General features: G+C 45.2%; 1 protein-coding gene across 1 annotated transcript; it reads right to left on the reverse strand.

Annotated features, from left to right (window-relative positions):
* Positions 1-671: 671 nt before the first annotated feature.
* LOC121307837 lies at positions 672-12,304 on the reverse strand. The gene is made up of 21 exons (XM_041240128.1): positions 12,214-12,304; positions 12,007-12,131; positions 11,775-11,918; positions 10,809-10,886; positions 10,199-10,369; positions 9,914-10,010; positions 9,435-9,658; positions 8,944-9,097; positions 8,549-8,757; positions 8,313-8,430; positions 6,699-6,901; positions 6,324-6,441; positions 5,533-5,702; positions 5,160-5,257; positions 3,734-3,867; positions 3,569-3,619; positions 3,220-3,403; positions 1,584-1,719; positions 1,291-1,378; positions 1,095-1,178; positions 672-766 (listed from the first exon to the last, which is right to left on the reverse strand). Exons 1-21 carry the CDS (start codon positions 12,266-12,268, stop codon positions 672-674), a joined length of 2,736 nt encoding a protein of 911 aa, XP_041096062.1. The 5' UTR covers positions 12,269-12,304.
* Positions 12,305-13,927: the final 1,623 nt, after the last annotated feature.

The following is a 13,927-nucleotide window of genomic DNA, read 5'->3' on the forward strand; positions in this document are numbered from 1 at the left end:
AGAACTCAACAACCAAGGCTGTCAGCACTGCTGTGTTTGACAATTCCAGGAAGCTGTTCTTTGGAATGCAGCAAGCACCTATATAGAAGTTTGAGAACATTGAGACAGGAAGAGGTTTGGGAAAACTGCTTTTACAGTGCAGGAAACAGCCCCTAGGCCTGCTCAGAATTGATTTGTGCATCTCAGTAACGTAGGTGACTGAAAGCAGAGCTTTCCATTACACAAAGCTCATAGCCACGGGCACAGCATATGTGTTGATATCACACATTGGAAGCCACTCAGTGATGGGGGAAAGAAAATAAACCCTTGGAAGTCACCAAGCCTTTTGAGCCACAGGTTTGCAGGAATGTTCACATGACACCAGCCCCTTTAGCATCCTTTAATACTACAGCTGCACAGTACAATGTCTTTGAAGAGAAGGACCAATTGATATTGGAAATACAGGTCATGGCTAAAAGCATCACATTCGTTTAGCAAGCAAAAGCATTGCAGAGCAAGTTACCGAAAGAGGACACAAATGTTAGCTTAAGACTGGAGGCATCCAATACCCCAGACCTTACTCCGTTTATTCAGAGCCTTTGAAGCATCAATAAATGAAAGAGTGAGATCTAGCCACAAAAAACAACCCCACACACAAGTTTACACATTCAAGTTTTTATTAGAGAGAGTCATCACACAGCTTTGGCAGCAAAAACTACAACAGCAAGTAGAAGAACTCCCACTGCAACTGCCAAGACTGGAATATAGGGGGCCAGATGAGTCTCACCTGAAAGCAGACAGACAATGGCAAGTATTAGGACCGTGAGGAAGCTACACAATACCCAACACGTCCACTGGGGAACGAGGCAGTGCTAGTTAGCAAACACAGCTATTGCTTACATTCTACACAGTGCCTGGGACAAGCATTTGATCTCTAGAAACTACAGCCCCTGCCTGTGCCATATTGGCTCTAGGTTCCCTTTGGAGCAATACATGAAGCTTGCCACGCAAGCGCCAAAGCGGCAGCAGTTTCCTACCCTTCTCCATCACCATGGAGATGGAACTCAAATACAAAGGCAGGCAGGAGATTAGCATCTTTGTGCTTTACTGCTTACCGGCTGCTTCCCCCTCGGGTACAATTTGGACTGGTCCAGCAGAAGCATAGCCTTTGACAGAGTCAGCCAGCTCAACACTGCGGCCTGGAAGACATAACCCAAAAGGAGGCGTTAGATCCAAGGAGCAATTGAGAGTTTTATAGAACATACAATGGGCATCCTATCTACTGCAGGAGAGGTCAGATACCATGCCTACCTGATCTTTTATCTCCAGCAGTACAGGTCTTATTGCAGACACCTGCCTTCTCAGAAGCACAAACCACAGCTAGACAATGGAAGTACATCTGCAAAACAGGAAGGGCAGGTCAGGCAGTTGGAGCCAGAGTTCAGTCAAACACACAGCCAGCCAATATTTCAGCCTGTAAAAGCTATTCTAGAGCAGGACTGCCCCCCCCCCCCCCAAAACCTGGAGTAGCTGGATGTCCATTAACCCCAGGGTGAGACTGCAGATCAAAAGGCTCAGTATTGAGCTCGCCGAATGCCACCAACCTGTTGCCACAGGGCATGGTTTTCAACAGACAGAGCCTGGATCTCAAGCCTCTTCAGGTGGTGGGGGCTCTTTGCGAGAGCGCTGGCAGACACTGGGTGGAACTGGGTCTTGTAGGAGTCTCCACTGGCCAGGCAGCTGCAAAGAAGGAAGACACATTAGAAGGCAATGACACACTGGGTTTCAAGGCATGGCGCTTGATGGGTGAACAGGAGGCATGTATTTTAGGAAAGGACTGCATCCTAAAGCCGCCAAAGACTTACACGTTTGTTATTGTGACGATCGGTCAAATATGTGCCATGTGTTCAACTGAAAATAAACATTGCCACAAGATAAAGGGGCAGCGACATTAGGATTTCCAGGATCCAGGTAGCACTGCTAGTGCATGGCGGGAGAGGAAGGAGTGTCCGAGTCAGAAATCATTTAAAAAGTTATGGCGGTTTGACAATTAACCATGGCCAGGTTTGGTTGTTTCCTAGAGTAAGTGTGCAAATAAATTAGTTCATAGAACTACCTACTGCTGTGGAGGTCATGACGACCAGGTTCCCGGGATTGGGTTTGAAACAAAGAATGCTTAGGAGTTTTTCCTAGAGGATGGTACGATTACACGGACTTGGAACTAGATCTCAAGTTTACTTTGAGCACTGGAGAGAGAGAGAGAGAGAGTTTACTTATTTTTTCCCCCCTCAGTATAAGCTGCAGGGTTTTTTTTTTACTTGCCACGACTAATGACAATCCGAGTGTTTGCATGGAATGGAGAATGTTTCTTTCCTTACTGGTTCTCAAACCCCTGTGCTCAGTGAATATTGGGTTGTCATTTCTTCCCCATTGCTTGTACTGAATGCTTGGCTCGGTACAATGTTACACTGGCTTGGTTCGTTTTGGGATGTGATCTTATGCAATAAATATTTATTGCATATTCCAAGACTAGTGGCATTCCAATGAATAGAAAGACCTTATTTCATGGTCTTTGACCATCTATTACTTGACCACCTCGAGTGGTCAGCAATTGATTGTGTACACTGAAGACAAATCATACAATACATTTATTGGGTGCAATATTTATACATGCAATTTGTTCACCACTATTGAATACCTTCATCCTAAAATGCAATTAGACTATGCTCTGATCTTCCCAGCAAGACGGTTATAGACCAGTTAATTGACCAATTTGTTAGGTAAATTGCTATGTTGGCTTTGTCCATGGAACAAACACAGCTAGCAGCAGCAACATGTAGGATTCCTGAACACGAAACCTACCCAAAGAGTATGTAAAACTGGATACAGATAAGCATCAGTACCACAGTATAAATTAACCGTCTTTCAAACTGGGTAATGAGGTTTCAGCAAACCCTAGTTTAAAAAGAAATTGGGGTAAACACTCCAGTGCCTCAAAAAAAAAAAGAAAGGCCACATGTAGTTCCCACCAGAGGGAAAAGGCCATTGCACAGACAGGATTACAAGTCACGTATATTTAGGCAGCCAGGTTATGATGCAATGCAACCGTTACTGCAAGTCCACAGCACAGTAAACATTAGCAAGCAAAGTTTAGCCCTCTGCCAAGCTGGCATAAAATGACAATGAAACTCCAGCTCAGTACTATCTGAGCGCTTACTCTTGTAGCCTCCACCCCCTTACCCATCAGTGATCAGGTCCCATTGAGGGGTGGCATCCAGTTCAGGGGTCTCTGTGGCCCAGCAGTCCTGCAGGATGAGGTGGTCAGCCAAGTTCTGGTGATGGAGGAGCCCAACCTCCAGGAACAAGGGCTCCAGCCCAGACTTGGACACAGGGAACTCGGGATAGAACTGGGAGAAGGTCACATCTGGTGGGAGGGGGAAGAGGAGAAAAGACAGACCGTCCATCACTGCTATGCTTTTACAGCTCTTTGTGCATAGCCACCATTCCTGGTGGGTAAGGGATCAAAAGACCAGAACAGAATTGGGCCATTAAAGTGAATTGAGAATGAAGGCATGTACCAGATACCAACCTCTTGCTAGACGGGCCTTCAGATTCAAGACATCCGTGGCTTTCTTCTGGCCTGGGAAACCAAGAATTGGAGTCATAGTAGTAGGTTCATACTGGTAGTCAGGATAAAGTTTACTAATAGTGTCCCAGGACTGGGCAAGCTAAAACTAGGCACTAGAAGCCATACCCGTCTGCCCAGAGCTGTAAGGGTGGAACTGCAGGGATCCAAGACCTCTTCCAATGGAGGAGGCAGGGACAGCCCGTCTTTCAGCTACCAGTTTTATAGTGTCATTGAGGGGGTAGCGGCAACGGATTGTCAGCCTAGGAGAGAGAGAGAAGTTCCACAGAATCACGTAGTTTGATAGTCTTTTCAAATACGCATGTCTAAATGCTAGTTTATGAAGTGGTTCCTTCAGAATTAATCTTTACAGCAAGTAGACACACGTAGGACAAAACTAATGGAAACACCAAGTCCATTGAAAACAAGGGCTTCCACACAGGTGTGGCTCATGTGTTAAGCCAACATCCAGCATGCTTAGGGTCATTTATAGACATGCTGGACAGGTTTGGTTGCCTAGAATTATGGCGAGCATGGCAGCAAGAGGAGACCAGACTTTGAAATGGCAATTGTTGGGGCACGTTTGGCATGAGCTTCAGTGACCAGAACAGCTCAACTTGTGGATGTTTCACTACCAATGTTTAAGGTTATGTGGGCATGGAAGTCCAAGGGAAACAAAGGAAGGAAGCACACACTCCAGGATTGAGAGAGCCATGCAATAATCCAGAGTGCATGGCAGACACAGGAGAGCAACTGCAGATCAATGACAGCAAATTAACCTGAAGCTTGAGCAACCAGTTCCATGAACAATCCACCAAGAACGCCACAAAGCAGGATACCAGTCTGGTTACAGTGCACAAAAAGCTCATCACATCTGGCAATGCTTGTTTGCAAGTCCAGGCAATGGACTACCGAGCAGTCGAGAAATGAGATATGGTCAGATGAAGCCACCAGGTTAAACAAATGGAAGAGTGCATGTGTGGCACCAACCTAAAGAACTCTACAGCTCCAAGTGCTTGGTTCCAACAGGGAAGGGTTCTGGTGGTTCCGTAGCGTGGGGCACATTTTCCTGGCATGGTTTGGGTGCACTCATTCCCTTAGAAGGCAAGCTCACTGCCAATGCGCTACTGATCATCTTTGCCCCCCCAATTGCATTTTCCTGCATTGGTGGGATGTCTTCCAGGATGACATTGCCCCTGCATCCACACAGCACGTGTGGTCCCCCAATGGTCTGAGGACCAGGACCCTGATCTTTGCCATGACATATGGATTTTATGGGAGTGACACCCGAGAGCGTTTTCCACCTACAAGCAACCACGTGCAAATTGATTGACTGGTGGAAGAATGGTGCCACATCACTCCTGGAATTCTGCAGAGGCTGCTAGACTATGCCACAGCACATACAGGCCATACGTGGTGGGCCAACACCCTATTAAGTTAGGTTACATTGTCCAAGACCTGTAGTTGGTTAACTACTGGACAGCTTGCCCCCAGTCTGAATACACTGCCACCGACTTCAGCAGTGACCATTTCAGGTAGTTGTGTTCATCCTCACCTGTATTCAGAGTCCCTGGTGATGACTGGAGCATTGGCTGGGAATAGCGCTCTGGTATACACCACCTCATTCTCATAGATCAGGTAGTTCTCCACAATCTGAAACATTGCCACAACATCAAGCCATTAATACAAAGTACCCCCCCTCCACCCCCCCGAATACTAGCCCCATTTGAAAATCCTGTATTCCAACAACAAACCTAGAAGGCCAACAGGTGCTTGCACTTGGGCTTTCAAAACAGGCTAGTTAGACCTGGCAAGTCCACAGCACCTTTAGGGATACTTACTGCTCCCAATACAGTTTACCAATACAAAACCTGTATAAAAAGGCCATTGCAATGATTTACAGCACCATGCTGGAAACCTCAGGTCACCTTGCTCCTGGTCCCACAGGTGTTGACACTGAAGGTGAAGAGAGCCCTGGTTGAGTCAAACTCTTTGGGTTTGCAGGTCTTGTCCAGCAGGGTGGTCTTGCTGGGTTCCACTACTGGTATGGGCTCCATGGTCACAGCCACCACCGTCATCACACCATTAGGCATGCACACTGGAGAGAAGGGGGTGAAGTTGAACCAGGACACATTCAAAGAGAATTCGCTGCATGAACCAGTTCAAGATTGCCACACCAGTCATGTGCCAAGTGGCCTCTAGAGGATACCTACAGCTATGACCAGAAGTCTTGTACAAGCACCCTGTAGAACCATCCCATTTCTCTTTAGTCAAGCCTAAAGAGAAAACATTACATAGCTCTTTGTAGTCCATCCCCCATATATACTGCATGACAAGACTTCAAACCCAATGCAGCTTATTGGGTTACTCAAATCCTACAAATCTAGGTGATGCACACGTTCTGTGCCAGAACTGTAGGTGGTCTCACACCAGTCTGTTCTAAAAGGATCATGCTATGGTGCAGGCTTACTTGCAGAAGCATCACCCAAATGATACCAGTTGCTTGTCTGCAGACTGCAAGAGGCCAGGCAGACCATTTAGAACTTGGAAAGGTGGCATTATGGATTGTTGCACTGAACTGCAAGCAACATCATGGTCAGTGGAATATTCTTTCTAGCAATGGAGAAGGAGCCTGGTACAGCTTGTTTATAGCCAACGTGTGTACAAGTGGCATGGCATACAAGACAGAAAGTCCAGCCCACTTTGTACAGCTTCTTACCCAGCAGCTGCTTGGTAGCAAACTGACAGCGCTGTACAGAGGACAGCACTGCCGACAGCGTCCTGATATCCACCAAGGTCAGTTCTACTCGAACAAAGAGGCCTCGGAGGGAGATATCCTGGAAAAGGAGACAAGCAACATTCCTCAAAATAGCCAGCCCACTTTGAAGCACACCAACCCACAGAGGAGCAGGCTTTCCAGCCTAGTGGTGCCGGGAGAACTGCAGATTTAACAAGGTTTGGGTCTGCTCAAATACTAGGTACTAGTGTTAATGCACTAGAACAATGACTAGACAAGGTAATCCTACAACACCCAATTCAGCCTCTAGAGGCTCTGCTAAGTTGAAGGCATTCCTAGTAGCCTCCACAGACTTACCTCGTAGATGCAGCCAATACTGAAGAGCGGCACCTCCACAATAAGCTTGGTCTGGTTGGTGATGATGTAGCCCCGTTGAGCCACCAGCTCAGAGGTAAGCTGGTGTTTCTCAATGTACATGGCCCAGAGGTGGTCCATGTTCCCACGCATCACTTCAAAGACTATGCTCTTTTCAGTACAAGAGCCCTGGATCACCGGAAGTACTGGGGAGGCAAGAGAAGAGTGAAGAGCATGCTGTAGCATCAGTGGCTCATCTTTGGTTTATGAATCAAACAGAAAAGGATGGGGTGCCAAGCCATTCTGTGTACAACGGAAGACCCAGCCTGTGACCGGCTTGAACAGAGATCCAGATTTTCCCCCAAAAACAGACAAAGTACTACGCTAGTGGTTTGCCTTGGGAGTCTGCAGCGGAAGATGTCTAAAATCCCCAAGTACTTTGAATCAAATCAAACTTGTTCTCCAGTGATCAAGTCAGGGCCATTTGAAGTCAGAGCTTGAAACACTGTCTTGTATTAGACAGCAGTGTCAGAGGAATAACCAAAGACATGACTGGACAAAGAGTGCACATATTGGTGGAGGACTATCTACATCGTTAATGTGTTTTTGCAGAGACATTTGGTGCCCTGCAAAGGAAAACAGAAGCTGGAACCTGAACTTACCCTTCACCTACAGGAAGGCCTTGGAGTACCCGTTTTGTTGAAGCTAAAATCCATGAAGCCTAACATGTAGTTTTATCCCCATTCTGAACCCAAGCCAACCTTACAGTAAAGGTTTTGTTCAAGATACAGCAAGTATTATTGCTTTCTAATTCAGGCTTGGAGCTGAAGCACTATAGCAATTGTATGCGATTTATACAAATTGTTGTGGGTTTTACAAAGCAATGATCATTCTGCATTTAAAAGGAAATACAAAAAAATGAAGCCATCTTTACACAAGGGTTTCTCTTGACGCAAAGATAGTCTCACAAGAGCAAGAATTGCCTAAACCAGGAGAGATTTGAGGGATTTTAAAATATGAACAAAATTAACCTTGAAGGGAATCTCCCATAGGAATGCTAACCAGCTTTCAGGAGTGGGGAGTTGAATCTTTGTTTAGTTCATTCTTCCTTTCTGCATTTAGTTGCACCTATTTTAGGTCCAATAACTGTTTCTTTGTATTCACTAGAAGCATTGTCCAGTCCAATTTCAATAGAAGGGAGATCCTACATGATTTTGAATTCAAAGAAGGTATTCCAGCATAACTAATCCAAAAATAAAACACTTCACCTTGCAAGGCCAATAAAAAACAATCCACCTTTAGTAATGCCATATACAGTTCAGGGTTTAGCCGAGCGCTAGCAGTTTCTGGCCAGCAGTGATCATAAACTTCAATTAGTAAGATGATACCAATAGGGGTGCATGTCTGCTAGTGTGGTAGCTGTATGCAAAGCCTAAAAAAAGGTGACAGCATGCTAGCTTGCATGCATGACATTTTCTGGAGGCTTACAAACTAGCTCAAATTGAAAAATGTGGAGACACCAATTCCATGAGTGGGCACACAACCCATTCAATCCTTTGGTTGGGAGAGAATTGGTCCAGTCGGTGTTCGGCGACACTTCCCAGCCCCAATACTTACCGACATCCTTAATCTGACACACAATGGTTGCAGGGTGGAAATAAGGCTCATTCTCAGGGATGATGTTCAAGGTGTAGTTGATATTCAAGGTAAACTCCCTGACACCATTGCCAATATACTGCCAGAAGAACAAAAAAAAGGTGCAAGCAGGAACAAAGTCAGCAACTGTACTGGAGAATAGACCAGTATAGCTTGGATCTTGAGCCACTAATGTACAGGCCTGCTTTCATCCCTACCTTTTGTGGGATGAGTGGATGGGTGAAGGGGACCTTCAGGACAAAAGACTTTGTGCCATTGGGGTGGTGGACCTCAGTTAGCACAATGCCTTGGTTTATGGCCTCAGGAAGGGTCAAAGGAACCCCATTGATGGTGAAGTTCTTCAGCTCAACGTCAGGGTTGAAGACGCCAAGGGTCACCGTGAAGACCTTTTCTGCTGGGATGGTATCTAGGAACACAGACATTTAGAGGTTAGCATTACAGATTTATAGCCAGGTCTAGTGTTATAGTCCAGGAACTCCCAGGGGAAAGAACAAAGGCAGGCCTAAAGGGGGCCCATCATGGTTTAGGCTGCAATACACATTGGCACCAGCACAAGGCCATTAAATTCCATGCTGGCAAGTAGTGTACTCACTGTTGACAACAAAGGGGGTCTCAGCAATGAAGGGGGTGCGGACTGGCTTGAAGGAGCGGTGCTGGGTCACTTCCCACAGGTCATCTGCCCACTGGTGCTCAAGGTATAGGTCAATGGCGTAGATACGGTTGTACTGGTTATTTATGACACGACTCTGGAGAGACAGAAGGGCACGGTCACAAGATTAAAGTTGACTCCATTAAAAGCCATCAGAACCAAGGCTGGAAGGTTCATTGGCCAATGGAGTCTGCAAGGAACAGCTCAACATAAATTAACTATGTATTTACTCAGGACAGCCAACACTTCTGCCATGGGAGCATGAACCAGGTGTCTGGGATAGTGTGGTCAAAGTGTTTTACAGAAAAAACACCAAGGGCATGCAATCTAGGGATACAAGGAGTCTGCAACACATCCAGAAGCTACCTGGCTGTCAGTGAAGGAACTCCATAGCCAAACCCTCCACCCACTTCTGTAAACCCCCCCCTTGTTACCTTTAGGTAGCCACCCTCTGCTCCATAAGGAATGGCAATTTCTATCAAGGTCTCATTGACCTTCAGTTCATAGCTCCGTCTTTGGATAGTGGCAAGGTCAAGCAGCTTCCCTTCCACACCCATGGAAATATCCTTGTCCTGGAACTTCTCTATATGCAGGACCAGTGGAGTGAGGACTCTGGGTGCTACCCAGGCCAAATGTGTACCATCAAAGGTACCAATATCTAGGAGGGAAAAAGAGGTTTTTGCTTAACTGCTCCATTAGGGAATCCTATACAAGTCCAAGCAGATGGCAATCAATGGCCAATGGAGAAAATGGCATGATCACAGCCCTTGGTTGAAGGAATCTGTAGTGCTAGCATGCAGAGAGGTTACAAAAGAATTCCTACTAGAATTGACCAGTTAACAAGGACCACACTATGGCAGTAGTTTCACATGGTCTCTGGACCATGGCAAGACAGCCAAGCATTAGATCTTACTCTTGGTACAGGCAGCGGAAGTGTCCACCAATAGCAGCATCCACCTTTGCTTGTAGAAGACAGTTGCCCGGATTGCTTCCACTTGGATTCCATTAACCTGGAAGAACATGGAATGAGCTCAAGCACAGCAGTGATACAAGTGTGCTTTGAGACACTAATGGAGCAATATGGAACCTTGGCACACCCACCTACATGGACCTCTGCTTAACACACTACAGAAGTAAATATTTAGAACCCATCAACTCTCCCCCCCTCCAGTTAAAGGCAATTTTGTAGAGGTCTTACTGTAAGCCTTTCCGATTCAGGCATGTTATAGGGTGAGCGGAAGAGGATCCTAGTGGAGGTGGAGTTGATCACGTAGCCCCAAGACTGAGCCAGGGAGGCATTCATGGATTTTGCTGGCTGTCCAGTCTTGTGGAACACAACCTGCCACACTGACATTACAGCTTCCTGGGCCTGGAACACAGGAGACACAGCAGCTGCGCAGAAGGTCTAGGGACTGGGGTAGGAGGCAAGTAACCAGCTTGACTGGGAAAGTATAGAGTGATTGTAGTAGTCAAGACCCAAGCTCCAAAGCTTGTTCAAGACACTTCATTTATACAGGTGAGCAGCAAGTCACATGCCTGCATAGACTACAAAATTACAAGGGGCACAAGTTGTGTGGAGCAAAGTCATTGACCAAGTTACAAATCTGTGGCGGAATTACCCGTAGCTCCAGGTTAGTACATAGGAAGGCAGCGTGAGCATTTGCAGACTGCAATCGTGTCTTACTAAAGATGAGCTATACAGCAGCCAGCAAGATGCTACTGTGGGCTGGATAGCAGCTTGTATTCTACCCTATACAAATTGCTATGCTGCAGGAACATCTTCAGACCAAATTAGTGGTTTTACTCACTGCAGGGAGAGCAGCTTGCCAGTCTTCAGTATTCATCCCTTCCTGAGCAATAACTGGCACATTCCTCCTTACAGAAATCTACAGGAAAAGGGGATACTGTTACACAACCAATTAGGTTCAGAGCTCCCTATACGTAATGATCTTTGAGCCCGTCACTCTACTAGAAGTAGATGCCAGATCAGTAAAGAGGAGCCCCGTTAGCAGGTACGGGACTATACTGGAAAAAGGGATTAGCACCACTTCACCCCTTACTGAAATCAATGAACACTGGGTGTGAATTTCAAGTCAATTATGACATCTAAAGCAATCTAGAAATGCATGGGGGAGGGGGAGAAATATCTACAAACACAGAAACAATCAATCGTTCTTGAATGATCATTTTACATGATCACTAAACTGCTGTACAGCAACATTTTATTTAGCACGTCCGTGCAGTTTCAATTACCATCCACTTCCACAAGTGTGCTTTAGCTAGAGTGGAATTCCACATAGGGTGGGTGAAGTCTGGAAAATTGCCTATGGAGAGAACCAGATGCTGCTCTGGAATTTTGAATGCCAAATCTGTGAAGCACAGCCTTGCTGAAGTGTAGCAAGTGCTTCAAGGAGGGGGAAGTCTACGTAAAGTGTAGAGCCATGAAATTTACAGAACCCATTTGGAGCATCTGGGTGAAAAACAACCTTGTTGGTTTCTCGTCAGGTTAAGCTGTAAACATTTTTAAAAAAGTGCACATTTATGCAGATATGGGAAGCAGGTGGCAGCACAATAGTTAGTGCAAAGATGCAAGTTTCCAGACACTCCAATAGTTAATTCTGTGCAAGACTTGCAAATTACTGTTTGGTATTCTGTCCTAAACCAGTTGCAATATGTTGACAAGTTAAATAAGGGACCACAGTGGTTGAATTAGATTACACATTTGTTTATTGCAACTGGGCTACCACAATGGAACAAAGATTGTAAAGGGTTACCTCCATGTAGTTCTCTTCACAGACGATTTCGCGGGGGTACCATTGCTTGGCCATACTGCAGGTCATAGAGAACGGGAAGTAAGTCTCTCTGCTGAACTGGTCGATGCGAACGAAACGGAATCTCAAGCTGAACTCTGAATCATCCTGAAAATGAAAAGCCATTAGGTTAACATGGCGACACGGGCTTGTAATAAATAGTGGCATACATACGGAGCTGGTCGTGTGGCCGCACCTTGCTGGAGACGTGACAAGCAAGGAAAGAAGCTCTGAATACCAGGTCGCCGGGGATATTAACGGAGTAGGTAAATCCACAGGATGCGGAGTAGGCATCGTCCAGAGAGTGAATGCCGTCGTTACCTAAAAGCAAAGACGTTTAATTGTATGCATTTGCAGGATGCTTCAAAATACAAGTTACTGTTACCGAGCAAATCCTGTTTACCAATGATATCGAAGCGGAAATTCCCTCCAATTAGGAAGCTTCTTTTAGTCGTCATCCAGAAGTATCGGTCCCGACACTCGTTAACAAAGGTTCCTGCGGGCAGAGAGGCGATACTTGCAATAGTTCGCTAACTACACTTTACTCAACACAAAGAACTAACCGGTACACACCCGAGTGGTTTGTACAGTTAAATGCGCAACACAACGGGTTATACGGGCAGATAATGTGCTTTTAAAAGCAAGACCGTTCTTGGACAGAGACGACTTGTAACATTTCAAACCATTTAAGCAGTTCGACTGTCGCCTACAAGAGCATGCAATAGTTAAACAAACAGCACTTGCCTGGTGGCGCTTGAGCCTTCACATCCAAAGGTAACAGCATACACAATGCAACCCTGAGGGGAGAGACAGAATAAATGTTACTCATCGACACATTCTATACAAACTCGGGTGCACTCAAGCACCACACACACCTTCATCGCAGCAACGTAAGAATACACACACACACATATACCAATGAAACACGGCAACGATAACGAATAACCAAACAGATTTTAAACACACCGAACTTACCCTAAAAGAAGCTTAAAATCCACGATACCCATCCTTCTTGCTAAAGCCTGTGACAAACCCCCACGCTGCCGCTTTTGTATTTACAATAAAGAAACAGATATACTCGCTTGCTAGAGGCGCGCTGGTTACATGTATATAAAGCCGCCTGAATTAGCTTGCACCCAGTCGGGGCGCAGCACCTGAGCTTAATAATTAGTTTACTGTAATTATCTTAATTATTACAAAGAGGAACGTGTTCATCACTCGCACCCCCCGAGGTAAAGCCGGGGACTGTTGGGCAATAATATAAATACACATAATACAGTAGCGCTAAATGTACGCTGCAATTTATACAGTTTTGCTGTTTTATAGTGATGGGAATATTGAAGCCTCGTGACACTGAGCCGTGAACCAGCGCTTCACCAAAAGGTTCACTGATCTGAATCACCCGCAGCGCTTCGTACTTTAGTGCCACCTAATGGTAGATCTGCACAACACAATGTCCTTGAAGTTAAGGCATTACCAAAATGTACCGGAACTATCAATAACAGTGACACTGTGGACAGCCACACCGTTAGTTTACAGAGAAGGCAATAACCCTTAACATATTTTTGATACACATTATTAAGCAATTATTAATGCTCTCAATTACTGTATCTTCTGAAATGTTGGTTTACATACAAAGTACATGGTAAGGTATCTTGGGTGCTTCGTAATCCATAGTAATTTAAACATGTAAAATGAATGCCGGAAAGAAGTACTCGCAAAGTTCTTTGTGAAGGAAACCAAAAATCACAAAATGGTTTCTTTGGCTACAGATGGTTTAATAATCGACCGGCTCCTTGCTAATAAAACAGACAACATGTATACTGGTCTCTTGAAAAATGACTCGACCTTGTAAATATGTTAATCTTTTCCTTCATCTTCCTTCATAACTTCTTTATACGAGGGATTAACAGTTTGCTTTTTATTCATGTATTTAAAATTGTCTGGATGTATTGATTCACTAAAATAATATGAATCATGTTATCATTTAAGGTCATACTGGAGGCGATCTAATTAAATCGTCATTTTCAATCACAAGAAATTTAAGGGCATATGCAAAGATCGAATGCACAACTGAGAGAGAACATGACTGCCAATGATACTTTTGGGATATTTGC

This window comes from Polyodon spathula, chromosome 3, assembly GCF_017654505.1.
Source record: "Polyodon spathula isolate WHYD16114869_AA chromosome 3, ASM1765450v1, whole genome shotgun sequence".
Classification (NCBI taxonomy): Eukaryota; Metazoa; Chordata; class Actinopteri; order Acipenseriformes; family Polyodontidae; genus Polyodon; species Polyodon spathula.